Source organism: Sabethes cyaneus, chromosome 2 (assembly GCF_943734655.1).
Source record: "Sabethes cyaneus chromosome 2, idSabCyanKW18_F2, whole genome shotgun sequence".
In the NCBI taxonomy this organism is placed as follows: domain Eukaryota; kingdom Metazoa; phylum Arthropoda; class Insecta; order Diptera; family Culicidae; genus Sabethes; species Sabethes cyaneus.
Window position 1 is genome coordinate 215,139,674 of NC_071354.1, and position 20,725 is coordinate 215,160,398.

Consider the following 20,725-nt stretch of genomic DNA (forward strand, 5'->3'; position numbering starts at 1 on the left):
GAACGTCAGCGACAGCATGTCCTGGGCTCAAAATTTGACACCGGGCCCAAATCAGACTGCTGGCAGTTGAGTGAAACGCAGTGCTGATATGCTACATCATTTTCGCACACACGAGATGTTTGCGGCGAAAACATGGTTGCCTGCAGATGGGGTGAGTGTAATAGATCAAGTTCTACTCTCGTTACCACGCAAGTATGTGCGGCGCTACAGCAAATGCAAATTTTGAAAACAACCGTCACAAAAACGAACGCTTCAGCAAAGAACCTCGATCACGCCGCAAACGACTCAGATCATGCAACGGGCTATGTTGTCCTCTAGACTAGAAGCATGCTTTTATACAAATTATTGCTGATTGCATGAGAAATTTTGCTCTCAAAAGTGTGCAATTGCTTATAAAAGTGCTATTTTAGATTGAATCGCTACAGTATCTTCGGCAAACTTTTTCGTTATATTCCAACCAAGAAATGCGCCGAAGACACTGATACGATTTAAGCTAAAATAGCAGTTTTAGGAGCGATTGCGCACTTTTGAATGTAAATGTTTTCTTGCAATCAGCAATATTAAACGATAAGAAACTTTTTGATAGTAATAAAAATTCTAATATCTAATGATAATTCAGATTATGATCTCTTTTTACAAGTCAAAATCTACCTAAAAAATCTACCTCCATGGACGGAAATACATTGGAATTTACACTGATAAATATTGTCCGTCAACAACGTCACCACCAGAAAAGCGCTCACCGCCTGCGTTGATGGTGTTTTATATATATATATCACGAGCACGTGTTTTCGACTGTAAACTTTTGTAAAAAAGATGCCTACGTCACAAGCTTTTCTAGCTTTTTTCAATATGATTGCTTCTGCTTTTAGGCCTTTCGTTTCACTATGCTCTATTCATCATGATTTGAACAACATTTTTGACATTTCAGTAATACATCGCAAGCTTTGTTTCCGGACGTTCACGGCAAAACCAAAGGAACTTGCGGAAAGAAAACATGCGATATATTAAATGCTGTTCAAATATTACGAACCCGTCTGCTATTATGGCTCGCAAAAAGCTGGATAAAGCGGGGTACGCTGCTGAAAAGTAATGGGTATAAAGATAGGACAAGAAATGCTCAAGAAATCGATTTCGTTTACGATTTCTTAAGCAGTACGCACTTCATAAGAAATATTATTTCACGTTCAGATGGCGCAGTTTTACACGCAGGTGAATTAAAACGTCACTTTTCCTTACGGAGTAATATCCGGCGCAATTATTACCACAAGAAAAAATGACAGGTGGTTGCTTGCATTGGAGTTGTCAAAATTTCTTCGGTAAATAGCAAGATTTTTTCTTGAGCTGTTTTCTTTTCAGCAGCGTACCCCGCTTAAAGCCTAGTATCCAGCTGAAAAGAAAACAGCTCAAGAAAAAATCCTGTTATTTACCGAAGAAAATTTGACAACTGCAAGGCATGCATTTATCTGTCAGTTTTTCTTGTGGTAATAATTGCGCCGGATATTATTCCGTACGAAAAAGTGACGTTTCAATTCACTTGCATGTAAAACTACGCCATCTGAAAGTGAAATAATATTTCTTGTGAGGTGCATACTGCTAAAGAAATCGCAAATGGAACATCTTTTCTTTGGCATTTCTTGGCCTATCTTTTCGCCCATTTCTTTTCAGGTCGATACTAGGCTTAAAGCTGGAATCACACTGACCACCACCGAACATCAACGGCAACGTATCGTAACGGAACGTCAGTGATTGACGCATGCATTTTCAATATGCGCATTCACACGCGTCCGGAACGTCACATCACGGAGCGTCAAGGCACTCTTGCAACCATCACTGACGTTCCCGTTGACGTTGACGATACGTTGCCGCTTGCCGATGATGTTCGCTGACGGTCAGTGTGATTCCAGCTTAAACTTATACGAGTAATATCAACTCAATCTATAAGCTACTTTCCGCTAGCGTGTACGCGAATTCCTCTTCACTTCATGAAACGTCAAAATGTGAATAACAACATTTTTCGACAAAAAACAGGTCACTGTCAGTTATCGAATGCCGGATTAGGGCAGTTTCCAACGCAACCCGGGTGTCTATTCGTTGTATTCCTAGATTTTTCGATTTTGGATTAAAAAACTTAAAAGGTATGAAAACAACAAATTTTCGTGTCCGTTTTAAGTTGTAAGTATTTTAGCACGCCGTTTTACTTTAAATATTTTTCAGAACGTCACCTAACGATGGAGTATGGTCAATATTCCAAACGTAAGCCGTGGCGAAAAAATCTGTATGAAAACTCCGAGTATGAAGACAACTACACCGATCCCAGCTTCCTACAAGATCTGAAAACCAACCAAAACCTTCAGACCTACACGTTTTCGGAAGCATTCTTCGGAGCATCTCGAGTGAGCCTGCAAATATCGATCGTCACAGCGTTCCTGATTGTGTTTCACTATCTGTACACGGACGGCGTGAGTCCGCAGAATATCCTAGGAAAAGCCGTGTGTGGAACCATCGTTGGATATTTCGTATATTCCGTCCGCAACCTTCGATTTGCACATGTCATTGAGGATTCAAAAACCGCTGTGGCCGTGCTGGTGTTCGGCTACATATTCTCACCGCTGCTGCATACTCTGACCGACAGTGTCAGCACGGATACCATCTTTTCGATGACGTTTCTGGTGCTGGCCCTGCACCTGATATTTTTCGACTACGGCGTATCGGCAGCGATTGTTTCGAAGGCGATTTCCCTGAACGCGGCTATTTTCGGTGCCATCTGTTTGGCTTCCCGGCTTTCGTCGTCGTTTCATGCCTTCGTCCTGCTCGAGGTAGCCGCCGTCTACTTCGCCCTAGGGCCTATTCTGGTGGCAAGGGTGTTTAACTTACCACTGGTGCTGGCAGCCGTTGCCAGCTGTTGCTACTTTTTGCTGCAAATTTCCATGACCATCTTCTGGACCTACAGCGCTGCGCTGGTTTTCGTTAATCTTCTGTGTCCGCTGCTGTTCGTGCGACTGCAGCGGCATAAGAATAACATCCACGGACCGTGGGACGAGGCAATTGTGAACGATTGTAATAGTAACAGTAGTTGAATCGTTCTATTCTGTACAATAAATTCTAGTCATTAGTGCTACCAAAAATTGTTATGTTAAGGTAGTTTTACGAAAACGGACAATGATTTTGTATTAATATTTTTAATATGCTTCGGAATAAATTACGGTACTATTCATCGCTTATATTGATATTTTATTTCATATATACCTTTTATTGATTGCCTATTCAGCTCAATTTTCAAATATCATTACAAAAAACGGGGGGTTTTCTTCCGATACATATGTGGTACTCGCTACGTGCTACCAATTTTTAGTACTTGTTCTTATAATCTCCAATCGTGCAGCGCTTCCAAAGAACACGAAGCGTTTTTTTATCATTTGCAAACATCCAATTGTGTCAAAAACGTCGATCGATTTAGTTATTTCCACGTTACAAATGTGACCTCTTTTTAAAATGCGCATTTTCGGGTGTGTGAGAGCATATTTTAAATTTATGTTTGTAGTTAGGGTTAGGTGTTGTAGTGGTGAGTGGTTTAATGTTCGTTTTTTTTTTGTTTCAACATTTGCAGCAGCACAATAAAATGACGAGTCGAAGCAGTCAAATTCGTTTGCTTCAACATTGATTTAACTATTTTTTTTACTATATGGTGTAGCGTTTTTTGGCTTGCATTGTATTTTATAGTATTTCACTCTCATCTAAAAATCGGTACAAATGCGAATGATTGTTTATTATCTTATAGTTCGGTAAGAATTGCCGTTAGCTAAGTTTAAACAGTTCGTATTTGAGCAAAATATTAATTTATTTGTTGGTTGTTATGTTATCCGCGGTCGGATAGCTTTTACTTTTTTCTTTAAAGGTAATAAATCTATTTGAACAACGTTGCCTAATTATCTAAGCTTGTTGGTTGGTTTTCAAAATCGAAGGACACATAGGAGAACAAATCTATCATATACTTTGCTTTTTCGTGTTTTTTTTCTGTTATTAAAATGGTTACACTCGACTGACTGAGACGTGGCAACACAATACACTAACTGGTAGGTATTTTCGACAGATGCTCAACCGTTTTGAATGTATTTTTACACCATTTTAATAAATGTAGATAAGTAGCTACTACAAAGTATCCAAACTATTTTCGGCATTCTATAAGTATGCGATATAACACTTGAGCTATACATTCTGTTTCCGTTTTTTTTTTGTTTTGTTCTTCCGAGTTAACTCCGGTTTAGATTCATTGGTGTAAATGTTTTATCGTTATTCAATCAGCAGCAAACTAAAAGTTGTATATCAAAAACTTTGTTCTGTAACTACCAGTTTCAACCAAGCCAAGGTAATTGGCATTTTCAATCAGTTTCTATTGATGGGTAATCGGTAAATATTCTATTTCGGATCTAATGTTCACAACGTACTGTACTGGCTTGTATTTCTAATGTTGGTTTTTTGTTGGCAATATAGATGAACTTTGCGTTTGTTCTGAATTTCGTTTAATTGTAAAGTCATGCTACACAGTGATGCAACCTGATGTTATACATAATAATGTAAGGTTTTAGTTCTTTCGATTTACTGCTGTTCTATTGCTGAAAACAATATATGCACTTAAACAAAATTGAACGACTTTGTTAATATATTGTGACAGAACAAACACATTAGCACAACAACAGCTCTCATGAATACATTTTAAATTTACTTAAAGAGAGATCATAGAATAACATAACTGTAAAGCCATGTTGCATTTGCCGGTGGTAAGTAATCAATAGTAATGAAAGTACTATATTGTAACACATTTAATAATGAACCGGAGCAATACAGCTCCTGGTTCTTGCAATTCGAGCAAAGAAGAATAAATTACTCGAAAGAACCAGCTGATACATTTTCATTCTCTACGCAAATTGTTCAAAAAGCACCAGAAACAGTAGAAAACTCATTCCTCTGGTCGGAAGAGCTTGAATATTTCTGCGACGTAAAATACTTTCATTTTACAAGTTATTATTTGATAAAATCTTCATTAGCATCTACTAACAAACTATTTCTGATTGCACCGTAAAACATAAAGTCAACCGAAAATAACTCTAACTACAATCTATTACAATTACACTAATCCTCTTCGCATTGCTCGTCAGAAAACTACTGACGACCTCTCGCGGGGCGGTCTGACTAAGCGTGTTCACTCGGCGGCAACCGCATGGTGCTTACATTGACAGTATAGATTCCGCAGCGGCGAATCCGACCCGTTGACGTAGCTTTCCAGCAAGCTGCTGGAGGCCGCCTGCAGGCTATAGTGCCGTGGTCGGGCGGCTGTCACAGGCCGATCACCACCGCCGGCGGCGCCAGCGGTCGCGGCAGCCGACGTCAGTGAACAGATAGACGCCAGAGACGATGTCAGCGAGGAAGTCGTCCGCTGACCGACGACACTGCCGGGCGATGGTTTACCTAAATTATCACCTAAGATCGTCGTATTGGCGACGCCACTAGAGATGCGGCTACCGGAACCGTCGATCGAGCCCGGTTGAGCACGGTCGCCGCCATCGGTAAGGTTATTACAGCTAAGATTAAATATTATACGACGACCATCACAGCCTGCAAGTGGGGAAAACGGTTGCTTACTCGCACGTATGCTCCCACCACGTTGGTTAGATTTCTTCAAAAAGGACGACGATGACAACGACAGCGGAAGCTGAGTTGCCTGACGATGGGTAGAATAATGCAATAAAGAGGAAGAAGTACTGGTCTGTTGCTGCAGGGAAACGTGCGGCATCTTACTGCTACTGCTCGTCGTCAGCTGTCAGACCGCCAATTTCGACTGGCCGCTGCTGTCCATGTCGGTCAGCACTGAGCTCGGATTAGCCTGATCCAGCAGCGATCCTGTGTGATAGAAAATAGCACAAATAAGCTGACTGGCATACAACTATAACAGGTTGTTATATCTACCCAATTCCACATCGTTTCCGGTTCTTGAATTTCTTTGGCGGCACAAAAAAGGAGATGGTGTCGGTGACGATGGTTGGTTCTGAAACGATAAAGAAAAACCATATATGTTAGCAGTGATTTTATAAGATTTGACTCGCATGAAAATAAAAAGACTTGCGATTAGGTTACCATGGTAATAAATATGCTCAATATGCTGCTTCACTTGTAAGTTGTAGTTGTAACAGAAAATGTTTTTAGCAATGAATGATTGTTCATTTTATTCACTGTATCTGGTCCTAACCTAGGACTCAAACCCCTCATGTGTAGCTAAATTTACTGTCGCATAGAAATAAAAATGTGCGTAAATACATAATTCTGATCGGACGACATACAAGTCCAAGAAACATAATTTCATTAAAATTCTAACTAGGGAAGACCATCTTAAAAAAATTATTTTTTCTTTATTATTTTTGCAGTAGAACATTTTTTAAGATATATTTTATAAAATTATTAAAATCATTTGACAAAAATTGTCTAAGTTAGTGGCTATCAAGTTTTTTCCTCCCCTTAATGGATCATAACAGATTTACTCAAAACAACAATGAAGGCCTTAACCAGCTAATTTGAAGTACAGCTTCATAGCTTTTCTTATTTATAAATTTGTGGGCCCTACTTTGTAAGTCACGTCGAGCAACTCGACTCGACTCAAACACTGTCGAGTTTCGAGTGTCGAGTGCGAGGAAACGGGCAACATAGCGGCTCTATGAATAACCAAAACAAAGCTAGCTCAGGCGTCACTTGCTGACTTGAGTCCGCTTTTTAGCGGTCGACTCAGTCGAATTACTCGACTAAATCCGGTTGGGTGTGACTTACATAATACCAAAAGTAAACTAATCGAGCAAAATGACACTCTACGTGACGTACAGAATAGTGCCCAATCTTTAAGTGACAAAAATCACGACAACGTTTTTTATCATTTTCAAATTATGACCAGCAAACTAAATTTTTTTTTAGAAACTTCAAGGCGGCGTACGATTCAATCAAGCTAAATGCTTGGACATTGTTTAAAAAGAAAACTGATTACATAATTGATACTAACTGTAACCCGCGCGTCGCCTCACGTCTAATTGAGCGCAAATTGGAGGTACGCTGTGTAACGCTAACGCTATGTAACTCTATGAGGTGCAACTACATTACTTTTGCTCGACTTGAATGCAATCTGGTATGATTGGTTTGAGTCTTTGCTTAATGTGGGCGATTATTACCACGAAAATACATATCGCGCCCCTCGTTTTGGCTACAGACAAGGCTCTTATATATATAGACTAGTTGAGCCCGAATCTTACGATCCGGAAAATATAAATGTCTGTTCAGAATTCAGAAAACTGCGGATTCCATTGGCCAGTGTTTGCGAAGATATTGTATTAGTTCTTTGAGTTCTTATATTGCAAAATATAGCTCTAAGATTTTGTACATAAAAGAGTCATAGCCAGAAACTGAAACAATTTTTTTATGGTCGTAGTGGAATTTATTTAACTGAATAAATACACTTGGCTGTTTGCACCATTTATGTAGTCTGATTAGAGTAATATATTGCTTAGAAAATTCTTGATCGGTTGCTATCATCAACTCATTTTTTAAAATTTTACGACTTGGTCCTGTCTGATTTAACACCGACCATACGATATTGCGACAAGCAATCGAGTTGAGCAGTCGAGTCGAATCAATCAATCGAGTCAAGCAGTGTGGTCGAGCAGTCGAGTCGAACAGTTAAGTCGAGCAGTTAAATCGAGCAGTTAAATCGAGCTGTTCAGTCAAGCAGTCCGGTCGAACAGTTGAGTCGAGCTGTTAAGTCGAGTATTCCAGTCGAGCAGTTGAATCGAGTACTCTAGTCGAGCACTTGAGTCGAGCAGTCGAATAGAATGGTTTAGTAAAGCAGTAGGTTCAAGCGATTAAGTTGAACAGTTGAGTCGAGCAGTTCATTCGAACAGTAACGTCGACCAGTCGAGTCGAGCAGTTGAGTCGAGTAGTCCAGTCGAGCAGTTTAGTCAAGCAGTCTAGTTGAGGAGTCGGGTCAAGATGCTCAGTCGAGCAGTTCGGTCGAAATGTTGAGTCGAGCAGTTCAGTCAAGTAGTCCAGTCGAGCAGTTAAATCGAGCAGTTAAGTTGAACTGTCGAATCAAACAGTTAAGTCAAGCAGTTGAGTCGAGCAATCGGGTTGAGTGGCTAAGTCGAGCAGTCTAGTCGAGCTGTTGAATCAAGCTGACAGTTGAGTCGAGCAATCAAATAGAGTAGTCTAGTCGAGCAGTTGAATCGAGCAATCGGGTTGAGCAGTTGAGTCGAGCAGCCGATTCGAATGCAGTAGGATTTCGAATTTGGCAACGAATGCGTGTCGCCTATGTTGCCAAAATCGAAACCGTGCCAAAATCGAGACCCTTTTCTGATGTGAAAAAATTAACTGTAAATGCGTTAGAAATCGACTAGATATTGTTAATTAACGATTGCAACCATTTTATGTTTAAAACGTCCACCAAGAGCTATCCGTCCGCTGCAAATAAGATTTTGGCAACTCGCGGTAAGACGTAGTCCTAGGGCAATAAATATATTATTGTTTGAAACCTGCTATACCCGCAAATTTTTTTTCATGAATACACTGAGGGCATTATTTTTTCATAATTTAAAGCATATATGCGGATACTGGCTGATATTTAGACATACTTTTGGAAGTGAAATTTGAAATACATTGTGTTGCCAAAAACGGATACATTTGTTGCCAAAATCGAACCATGCCAAAATCGAGCCATGCCAAATTCGAAATCCCACTGTAGTCTAGTCGAGTATTTGAGTCAAGCAGTTCATTCGAGTAGTCGAGTCGAGTAGTCCAGTCGAGCAGTGGAATCGAGCAGTTGAGTCGAAAGGCATGCTTTCCAGTCAAGCAGTCTGTTCGAGCAGCCGAATCGAAAAGTCCAGTCGATCAGTTCAATCGTGCAGTGCAGTCGGGTCCAGTAGTAAGTCAAGCAAATGTGTCAAGCAGTCGAATCGAGTAGTTGAGTCGAGTAGTCCACTCGAGCAGTTAAATCGAGCTGTTCAGTCAAGTAGTCAAGTCGATCTGTCCAATCAAGCAGTTGAGTCGAGCAGTCGAATCGAACAGTTCAGTCGAGCAATACGTTAAGCAGTCCAATCGAGCAAACAAATCGAGCAGTCTAATCAACCAGCCCACTCGAGCAGTCTAGTCAATCAGTTGAGCAATCGAGCAGTCCAGCAGTCGACCATTGAGGTGACTGAGAATACAACCCATTTCTACGAACGCATGACGTCCTGTCAGAGACCTGGTTTTCGGTACAGACATAAGCCTCTTATATAAATAGATTTTTTTTTTTGTATGCCAGAAGGGCATTGGGTTAAAAGGCCACTGCGCCAGTCTTAATGATCGTCTTTTGTGGCAGGCCCCGATTGCTGTACACAGTTTACGGATCGCTCATACCCATTGATGGAGTTGAGCGGAATAGTTGTAATCCTGTGCCCCAATTCGGTACTACATGGTTTATAAAGCCAATGACCGTTTTGGGATTTAGGCTCCATACCTGATATGGAGTAAGAAGGAAACTTCCTAAGAAGTTGTGCCTTGATAATGCAAGAGCTCCGCAATAGCAGAGCAGATGCGCTGAACTTTCAGGTTCAGAGTTACAAAAGCGGCAGGTGTCAGATGATACCTTGCCGATATTCTTTAAATGATAAAGAGCGGGGCTGTGTCCTGTTAGGAGTCCCGTGATCGTGCGTAGTTCACTACGAGTTAAATGGAGTAGTTTTTTAGCTACTGCAGGGTTTGGGTAGATAAACTGTTTAGCTTGTCTACAACCCTGTGTTTGATTCCAACGGGATGCTATTTCTAGCATTTCCCATGTCATCAGTTCGCCTTTCACGGCGGATGTGGAGGTGCCCAGAAACGGTTCAGGACCAATAAATTACTGAGCTGATATAAATAGATTATATAAATAGATGTGCTACGCTTGATGGCTCTTACTAAAAGCGTCAGAATAGCGGGTGAGATAAGGTGACTGGCTATCGAAAGACCTGTTCAACATTGCATTGGAACGTGCTTTTCGGAGGGCAGGCCTGTAGAGAAGCAATACCATCTCACATGCTCCTAGAGTTGGCGATACGACACCGATATCGTCGGTGGTAACCGTTGTTGGCAATCATTATGGTAATATAAATTTTCAAAATATTTCATAATTCATATATTTTTCTACAAAACTTTAGAACTAAGCACAAATTATTTCACCGTCAACAACACAACAATTTATTCTTTGCATTTATATATCGTGCATTTATATAACAGCGTATCGTTATTCTTTGCATTTATACAGTTACAGTTGAACGCGAACAGCTATGACCGTCTACAGACGGTCTTACCCGTTAGAGGGTTAACTTCGTTCACATACTCTTAGCGTTTCGTGCAAAAGTAGCTGTTTTTTCGTTTGCATTATTTTACCAAGTTTAGAACATTTACCTTCCCACTGCGCGATTATTAGGTAGGGTATGTTGCTACATCGTCGTAATTGCCTATTCCCGTCCTATCCAACACAAATTATTAAAAATATCAGCATTTTTATGACACACAATGCTAAACTAGTTATTCCCTAATATTTTAGTTTGTTGTCTATCATAGGCGATCAATCAAAGTGAGCTGTAATCTATTTAAATGCTTTTTATCATTAAAGAAGTCCTGTCAGCCAAATTTTTTACGTTTTTTCGTGCGACGAAGAAGACAATGTCGACTAATCGTTTTAATTTCCGTCATTCATAAATGAAAATAACTCCCGCAAGGCATTGTCGTTATTCTACAGCCAGGAAAACTTGCCTGACCTGCGGAAATTTTGCAGAATAACATTTGTCATGCCGTCCTACACCACAAACACATGTGCGTTAGTTTCGTAAACATTGGTGTGATTTTTAGTTCGAACAATGAAAAATTTTGATGGACGGATTTTAAAACGGTACGACGAATTTAAGAGATAAAGTCAGTTGCGTAATTTCAATAATATGCTTTAAAAATCGCTTTTCAGTGATTTCAAAGTTCATGGATCGGAAGGTAAGTGTGTTTTAGTCAAATCAGCACAAGAACTTTTGGAGTATTAAATAAATCTATCCAATAAATGATGAAAATTAGAATAGTTTTACTTACTAAGACGGGAACTAGAAATAGACCCTATTTAGCATTGCTAAATTAGCAATTTCCCACCACGGATCAGATTTTCGTGCGTCGGCAAGTGTTGCAGAAATGTCGCGAATACCACGTGCCCACGCATCATTCATTCATCGACTTCAAATCGGCGCATGACACGATCGATCGAGATCAGCTTTGGGAGATTATGCACTACTACGGATTTCCGGATAAACTAACGCGATTGGTATCGAGTAATGTGTGGTTTAAGTATCAGGGGCAGTCTTGAGTCCCTTTGAATCTCGAAGAGGGTTACGGCAAGGTGATGGGCTTTCAAGTTTGCTGTTCAACATCGCTTTGAAGGGTGTGATAAGAAGAGCGGGGATAGACACGAGTGGCACTAACTTCACGAAGTCCGTCCAGCTTCTTGACTTCGCTGACGACGTTGCCATTATTACACGTACCTTTGAGAGGATGGCGGAAACATACATCGGACTGAAAGCTGAAGCCAAACGGATTGGACTTGCCATTAATGTATCGAAAACAAAATACATGAAAGGAAGTGGTCCTAGAGAAGTGAATGCTGACCACCCTCCAGTCCCTGGATTCATTTAGACGGTGATGAAATCGAGGTGGTAGAAAAGTTCGTGTATCTGGGCCACGCAACTTTGACGAAGTAACATAAGCAGCAGCTGAAGAACATCAAAACTGCCGCCTCGACTGCGGTCATCGTGGTTCTACATTCTGATCAAAATTCAATCATTATTTTGGATTTTCGATGGCGCGCGTTGCTTTTATCTTTCTCATACAAATACAAAGCCGCATGATAAAATTTAATGCGGATATGCTGCACAACTACGGAGACTACTGAAAATTTATTATTTTTTCTAATATCCGATTTTATTATGGTTGGTAGAAACCAAATCGGTCAGGATGGTCTTACAGTAAAACTTTAACTTTTCTGCTCACGAATATCATTATCATCATCACTAAAGTTGGCTGACTGACGTAGATTTATACCGGAGCAAGCTTTATGCTTTATAGCTTTGCAGAACAAAGCGAAAAGCTTCATAAAAATATAGCGGCGGCAGTCTAACAGCGAAAAGCATAATCGGTTTTATTGGTGCTTTCAGCACGATAAGACAACTTGAGTCTGATTCTTAAAAAATTTATAAAATCTTTCTGAAAAGTGGGTCACCTGATCGGAAGGCAGTTTTGGAGTTAGTCATCACAAAGTTGTAGTGAAGCTTAGTTTTATTGATGGTTTTATGAAATTGGTCATGAAAACCATCAGAGGAACGTAATAAAACTTAAATTTCAGCTTGGGATTTTACCCCAAAAAAGTGTCTTAACGGTGTAAAAAATCTCTTCTAGTTAAAAATGTACTAGTCAGCCGCCAGAGATGGCTAAGAGTGTGATATTCACTATTTCCACAAAACACATCCTACCAAACGGTTTCCTAAGGGAGAACGAACGAACGTTAGTGTTTATTTCTATCATACCATTTTTATATGCATACAATTCAAGGTTAGGAATATGATTCTGGAGGAATGCTACGCTCGAAATTGTATTAATAGAGAGAGAATAAGTAGCATTGTCTGTCTACTTCGAAAAAGTGTATCTGTGTGTGTGGGTGTGTACGTTAGTGTGTTTTCGTTACCTTCGGAGCGATAACTGACTGTTAGAATTTTTAAAAAGGACCGACCGAAATTAAAATTCGTCAAACTATAATTTTAATTCTTCCCTCGTGTGGATTTTTTATAAGATTTAGTCTATGATATAGAATATAGGACTCTATCCATAAAATATTATCTATATATATGCGGACATTAGTGTCGCTAGTTTTTTTTTTTGGATTAGTTGATGGGCGTTTAGACGGGAATAAATGCAATTTTCACATGCTTCGATCTAATAAATTATCATACTCTTCGATTTCAACAGGTTTTCTTAAACTTCTGTATAGGACGACATCTTGGTCACGACAGGACTTAGTTACGGTATTTTTTCATATGTTTTTTGTGTGACTAACTCTATACTAATATCACTACCAACTGCATGAACATAGTCGCTATGTATGTAATTTAATGCATTTTAAAGTTTTTTTTATTCGAAGTCTTTGCTTATTACTGCTTTGGATTATTTTTGTTTGCGAATGCACTAAAATGCTCCGAGCAGGGAGCACGAATGCTCAAGAGTACATCTTTATCTCAGCTGACATAGTTGTGTATGGTTACTTAAATAACACCGAAGTATTCTCACTCAAAACCATTCGAATGACCTGAATTAAAGTTGTGGTTGAAAAAGTCTAAGACAGTGTTCTCGAATTCCAGTGTTTTAGAAATGAATATTTGAAGAAAAAGTCTCGAACCAAATAAAGTGGTGTTTATAGATAAATTTTCGACTGTGCCTTATAAGATAATTATCATTTGCTCTCACGTTAAATCCTCTCGTGTGTACGAGGTATGAGATATATTGACAACTTATTTGCTTCCGCTGTGTTCGACTTTCTTGAGAAGAATGTGCTTCGCTATCATTTTATTTTATTTTTTTCAGACCAAAGTTTTAGAATTTTACTCTACTCGTGTATAATTCTCAAATATTCTGTATAACTCTTGTATAATGCTAGTCGTTCGTTATCTTTATCAATATACATTATCAATATCATTTCTTTATATTACTTCTTTTTTTATCAATTTTGCCTCAAATATATCTTCTGCTTCTATATAATTTATAATAAATAAATCTAAAGATTCGGTTTTTTACGTTCTGTTTACTGCTATTTTTCTTCTGCAATCGTAAATCCACATTCAATTATCTAACGAAACTTTTACTCGATATGATTTCACAGTTACTCACTCTTATTTTCTCATTTTTTTACGAATTTGTTTTTTTTTCTAAAATAGGTTCACTGTGCGCTGTATAGATCAAAATCTGTTTGGTTTTCTATTTATTAGCTTCTAAGTTTATTATTTCGTTTCTTGTTTTTTTTTTTGATGAAATTATTCTCAATACAAGCATTTAACCTGTTACCTAGTATAGTCGTCGGTTTGAAGAAGTAGTAGATCACAGAAAGGGAGTCCGAAAAAGATCATTCATTACTTGAAACATTTAAAATATGAAACAGTGTCAACCTAACAATCAATAGAGATACTCAGTTTTAAGAAAGAACATTATTTAATTATGCGCTATTTAAATTGCGGTTTAAATTACCAATTTGTTGCTCGAGCTAGAATATACGTATGCAGATTTGAAATGTCTTAAATAAATTAAATATTATCATCGTCGTGTTTTATCCCTGTACAATTATTTCGTATCGTGCAGTTTTCCAACTGAGTACGATTCAACTTGTGAATTCAAGACTATATAGTTTTTTTTTATTTTATTTGCCACATATTAATTCTTTCCGTTACTCTCTCTTTCTCTCTTTTAATGTTACTGAGCCACAGTTTACGTGTGGGGTGGGGTGTAGAAGAAACAACTGGCGAAAGTAAATTGTTTTCTATTAGGACTACTGATTTTTTATCTTATGTAGTGCTCTGTGAATTTTCGCAAGAGGATACGTTACAATTATGAAAGTGGTTCCATAAAGATTCGATCTGTTTTGCGTAAGACACATAAAAACATAGTTTAATAGTTTAACTGAAAAAAGCTACTGTTTTCAGATATCAGTTTGATAATTATTGAGCTTTTCTCTAGTTCCTGCTTGTTTTTTTGTCGATTAAGTTAAAAAAACACTATCAAAAATATTAGAATTTTACAATGAACGTAACAAACAAATATTAGACCATGAGGAAGCAATTTTTTTACAAGCTTAATCTTCGTTTTTCCTTACCGTTTTTTTTTTGCATTTTAAATATACTTAAATAGAGCAACCTCAAAATAAAAACAAAGTACTTGAACAAATTACTTCTTAAGCTGCAATCAAACATTACAAATTTTTGACATAGGAAGTTCTACTGATTAAAAAACTTACATACAAACATGTATTGTGCTCAACAGCTAATTACAGCGAAAATTATCCGGACCGAAATCTCACTGTATCGTACACTTAGTGAATAAATTCATTCCTTTATAAATTCCTAAACAATCGATAAACAATAATAGAAGTTTGCAGTCACATTTACTTTCCTCTTCCAACTATCCTGCAATGGTAACCGTGGTCAGTTCTGCCGTTCCTTCCACTACTTGCTGACTGCCGGTAACGTGTCTCCTACAGCTACAGTTGCTCCTCCGGCGGCTTCGGTTTCACCGCATTTGCCTTGTGCGGCCTTGTGTAGATGTCATTCCAGCTCCGTTACGCTGGTTACACGGTGTCCCTTCTGGCCCGGCTGCTGCTGAACGTAAACGGCCCCGTCGACGGTGTACACGGCATGCAGCAGCCCGTCGCGCTTTTTCTTCAGTGCAACACTTTTCAACTTCTGGTTCAGTTTGGTCAGCGACTCGTTGATGAAAATTCTCCGGTCCGATTGTAGGCCCAGGTCGGCCAGGCAAATTGTTCGCTTCTTCAGATAGGCTCGATAGAATGCATCCCTTATAGTCTTGAAGATAAATTCGATTATGACAATTGTGTGTTCCTCTTGTGTGTCTTCCGTGTCCACCTGCCGCTTACGATTAGTGTTTGTGTGCTTAATGGTGGTGCTGGTGGCAGTGCTTACGCTAGCTGATTCAGTCTTATCGTGTGTGCGGTCGGTTCGTTTACGGCGTATGTCGACCAGTGGAATGTCGCTCTCCACATAACCCAACAGCGAACAAATTTTGCGAAAATACAGCTGCAGATCTTCACCCTTCCTGTATGGGATTCCAGCCAACTCCAGTACGTTGTTACAAACGGCCCGATCCGTGGTGTCCATGTTGCGCTGTACGTCCAGTCGAATCTGATCGATTCGCCGGCTTAATCTATCAATCTTCTGATGCATGTCGGCTTTAATTTTAACGACACTGTCTAGCAATTTGTCCAATTTCTCTTCCAGCGGCGACTCAAGTGCAGTGGCGATGCAGTCCATTGTGGTGTCCTCATTCTGCCCCATCGCCTTGCCGGGTGTCGCCTCGTAAATGTTGGCTGGGAAACAGACAGTAGCGACGACGTTGTCATCAATGGAAACCTCCCTGTTTTCGTCTTCTACACCCACTTTGCTTTCACCCATCCCACCCTCGAGGATAGACGGCGATTGTGGCAGCCGCTGTGGGTTAGGAGTTATACTATCATCTAATGTTATATCATCATCGATTTTATTGTAAATACAGCGTTCAGTCTTTTCTTTCTCGTTAACAATAATATTATTGCTGTTGATGTGGTCTTCGTTAAATTCCTGGCCGGCGGTGCCGGTACCGTCTGCTGCCGCTATCGTGATTAATTGTTCGGCCATGCTGGAGAACTGCTGCGTCGCGGCATTGAGTGACGCAACGGCTTGGTGCAATTCGTCGTCTGGGCTGCATTTTTGCTGCAGACTGCAAATGGCGACACTGGGCAGCTTTGCGATGCCCGGCTCCTGCTGCTGCGTGCTCGACGACACGAGTACTGCTACGAGGTCTTTCAGTAGGCGGCCTTCACGGTTGTCCACCAAACTGCTGCCGGCCCGGAAGAGGCCGCCCGTTTTTTGCACTGTCTGCACTGCAGTCGCACTTACCGATGGCGACGAGACAAAATTCACAGCCATGAGGCCACACTTTAAATTTGGTTTTTCGAACACTTTTCTCACGCAGTCACTCCGGAATGTTCCACTATCTTAATTTCTACAATATATTGCTCGATTGATTAACTTCTGTGCTATAAGATAAACCAGTCTTTAAAACTCTATCAGTACTCTGGAAAAAGAAAAAATTTTCTTCACTCAAAAACGATGCAGGCAGTTTGAAGCGATTGCACACAATGAAGTGCCGAGGAAAAAAGAAAGCTTTTCCGTGCCGGAATTTTCCACACAAGAACCACCCTCTTCAACACCTCCGGTTACGCCACCATCCCCCGTTTATGCTACAGAGCCCACTCCCATCATCTTGACGCATACACTGAACACAACCCTCTATCGACATGCCATGCATTGCTCGACAACAATTGTATGTAAACAAAAAACGGACTTTCCTTTCCTGGTTCCGGAGGTCGGGGCATGCGCACTACAGCGACCGGCACTGGGCGCAAGTCCCATCGGGAGCCAGACTGTCACTTTCTGTCTGCACAATGGGTGCTGCTCCCTTCAGGTGTAACATTGTTGTTCAAGCTGCAGCGAGTGTACTTGGAAGCTTTCGGGGACTAAACATTTCGCCGATTCACTAAGGTAACAACATAATGTTGCTACCATTATTGTACTGATACAGGAAAAACATTTTCAATCGACACGCAGTCGAACAATAAACCTATAATAGCCTTAAAGCAGTAAATATCGAACAATCGAATACATTACTTTTTTCAGGACTTTTTACGTCACTATTTTACTTACTACCGAACCCGTTGTGTGAAGTAAAAGAGCATTCAAAGCCAAAAAATAGTCAAAATTCGTCAATAAATTTCAAATAACATGTTAATTAAATGAAGTTTTTGATTAACAAATTCTAAATGATCTGAAGGAGCTCATTTTATGAAACCGATCTCATAATCACAAATTGTATCGAGGAATAATAAAATAAATAAAATTGTTCAAGCACCTTTCGCTCAATTTAATATGAAGGCGACAGCAAAACACATACAGGTATACCTCGATATAAGACAATTTATAATTTCTAAAAGTTGTCTTATATCGAAATTGTCTTATATCGAAACATGGTTTTTTAAAAAAAAATTGCATTAGCGGTCGCCAGTTTTGCTCTGTTTTATGTGTTTACGGTTTTTGAACTATTTATTATTGTTTGAGCTATTAGTTTTTTACTATTTTTGGGGTTATTTTGAAATAATGAACATCTTCATGGCACCGAGTTCAGAATGGAAAATCAGCTCTGGTATCGTTACCAGCTATGTCAAAGGGATTTGTTTCGATATAAGACAAAATTGTCTTATATCGAATTGTCTTATATCGAGGTTGTTTTATAACGAGGCTGTCTTATATCGAGGTATGCCTGTAGTAGAATTAAATTGGATAAGTTTACTTTTTATTTAATTTCCAGCAAAATTAGTTTTAATTTTGTTAAAAGGCCATGATCATTATATTATTTTAATTGATCGAAGTATCTAAAAACATTTTCCCTAATTTCAAACAAATCCCTAATTTCATGGTAATAATTAAATTTGCTAATATCCAACGCTCTACTTAGATCTTTTTTCAAATCAGATCTATTACAACACTTTTCCAACAGCTTAAATAAACCAGGTAGCTTCCGGAAAAAATTTAAGATCGAATCATTTTATCATTTTTAACACTTCCGACAAACTTCGTATTGTCACAAACTAAATTGTGTTGTACATAAATCTTGAATCTCGGATGATCTTTATCACAATCTCGAGTATTGCAAGTTTCTGCGGAGTTCATGGGTGTTTTATTATACAAATTTTCCTCACAGTAAAGTAGAAAACAACTCCCTCCATTGCTTAGCCTGATAAAATAAACCGGATAGCATTTAAATATTCGCCATCGTTCCAAACCATTTCGCCGAATACCATTTTGCTAAACAGCGATTCTCGGTTGACCATAACGCGGAATATAGAGTTTCGCAGAATACCATTTCGCGAAAAACCTTACGCGGGATGTACCATTTCATGGAAAATCTTTTCGTAGAAAGTACCATTTCGCAGGGGTGACCCAACTGAAGGAAAGTAATAGAGGTCAGTAGATCTACGAAAATAAATAAACCTAGATAGAGGTGATCTCTACGGGAGGCTGCCCCCCGCAGTGGCCGGCGCTTCCGACGGCACGTCGCCGGCAACACTCGCGGCCTGTGGCCGTCTCGTGCTGAATTGTCTAATGTTACTATTCATAGTTTTTGGTGGTCTTGTTATTGATTAATGTTTTATGAAAGAGTCTAAAATTTCTCGAGTTCGATTAGTTTTTAAGTTACGCAAAAATTTCTGTTTTATTTGTATGAGAGTCTTTATCCCCCTACCACAGGCATAGATAAGTTTCCTGTCTTGCTTCTCATTGCTCATGGGTTACCACGCTTGTAAGATCGAATAATCTTTCTTCATTTGGAAAGCAGAATTAGGTAATGATAAACCCTTTGAATAGCGCATCAGATTATGACTTGGTTAAACATTTTGCAAATTCTCTGGAATGCAGTGAAATAAATCAGTGTCCGCAAGTAATGAAATTAGTATGGTAGTCCAACTAAATTCACGATCAAATCTTATTGCAGCAATTCAAAAGGCTTTGCCTTACGTTACATATGTCAATAATAAATCTATACCTATAAAGAAGGATTTCTGTCTGTCTGTCTGTCTGTCTGTCTGTCTGTCCGTATGCTCCTTATAGAATCGAAAACTACTGAACCAATCGGCATGAAAATATGCATGTAGAGGTTTTTTGGGGCCAGGAAACGTTTTAGTGATGGTTAGAAACCCCTCCCCCCACTAAGAGGGGGGGCTCCCATACAAATGAAACACAAATTTCTGCATAACTCGACAACTAATCAAGCAAATGGAACCAAATTTGGCATGTGAAGGTTTTCGAGGGCAAGAATATTTTCTATAGTAAATTAGGACCCCTGCCCACTTTAAGAGGGGGGGGCTCCTGTATCAAAGAAACACAATTTTCCTCATAACTCGAGAAGTAATTAAGCAAATGGAACCAAATTTGACATGTGGGTGTTTTTGGAGACAAAATTTTTTTCTATGATGAATTGGGACCCCTCCCCGTTTTAGGAGGGGGGGATCCTATACACATGAAATACAAATTTCCTCATAACTGAAGAACTAATCAAGCAAATGGAACAAAATTTGGCATGTGAAAGTTTTAGAGGGCGAGAATATTTTTTATGGTAAATAAGGACCCCTCCCCACTTTAAGAGGGGGGGCTCCTATACAAACGAAATACAAATTTCCTCATAACTCGAGAACTAATCAAGCAAATGGAACAAAATTTGGCACGTGGGTGTTTTTGGAGACACTCCCCACTTTAGGAAGGGGGGCTCCTATACAAATGAAATGCAAATTTCCTCATAACTTAAGAATTAATCAAGCAAATGGAACCAAATTTGGCATGTGAAAGTTTTCTAGGGCATGAATATTTTCTATGGTGAATTAGAACCCCTCCCCACTTTAAGAGGGGGGGCTCCTATACAAACGAAATAGAAATTTCCTCATAACTCGAGAACTAATCAGGCAAATGGAACCAAATTTGACACGTGGGTGTTTTTGGAGACAAAAATGTTTTCTATGATGAATTGGGACCCCTACCCACTTTAGGAGGAGGGGCTCCTATACAAATGAAATTCAAATTTCCTCATAACTCGAGAACTAATCAAGCAAATAGAACCAAATTTGGCATGTGGAGGTTTCTGGAGGCAAAAATATTTTCTATGGTGAATTAGGACCCCTCCCAACTTTAAAAGGGGGTGCTTCTACACAAATGAAATACAAATTTCCTCATAATTCGAGAACTAATCAAGCAAATGGAACCATATTTGGCATGTGGGTGTTTTTGGAGGCAACCATTTTTTCTATGATGAATTAGGACCCCTTACCTTTTTAAGA

At 39.3% G+C, this 20,725-nt stretch overlaps 2 protein-coding genes across 3 annotated transcripts in view; one reads left to right on the forward strand and one right to left on the reverse strand.

Moving 5' to 3' along the window:
• The first annotated feature begins 2,069 nt into the window (after positions 1-2,069).
• On the forward strand, positions 2,070-3,214 carry LOC128738786 (phosphatidylinositol N-acetylglucosaminyltransferase subunit C). Its single transcript, XM_053834162.1, has 2 exons — positions 2,070-2,138; positions 2,218-3,214. Exon 2 carries the CDS (start codon positions 2,232-2,234, stop codon positions 3,078-3,080), a length of 849 nt encoding a protein of 282 aa, XP_053690137.1. The 5' UTR covers positions 2,070-2,138; positions 2,218-2,231; the 3' UTR covers positions 3,081-3,214.
• A 2,573-nt stretch (positions 3,215-5,787) lies between these two features.
• LOC128738784 (proton-coupled zinc antiporter SLC30A1) overlaps positions 5,788-20,725 on the reverse strand; it is a 41,500-nt gene continuing 26,562 nt past the window's right edge. For both annotated transcript variants that reach the window (XM_053834160.1, XM_053834159.1), the window contains exons 9-10: positions 5,968-6,046; positions 5,788-5,901 (exon numbers count right to left, since the gene is read on the reverse strand). In XM_053834160.1, the coding sequence (XP_053690135.1) occupies positions 5,822-5,901; positions 5,968-6,046 (159 nt within the window). In that variant the 3' untranslated portion in view covers positions 5,788-5,821. The remainder of the gene's footprint in view (positions 5,902-5,967; positions 6,047-20,725) is intronic.

What these genes read in the sequence shown, in the direction of transcription:
- LOC128738786 (XM_053834162.1), top strand. Translation starts at nt 2,232, where the DNA reads ATGGAGTATGGTCAATATTCCAAACGTAAGCCGTGGCGAAAAAATCTG.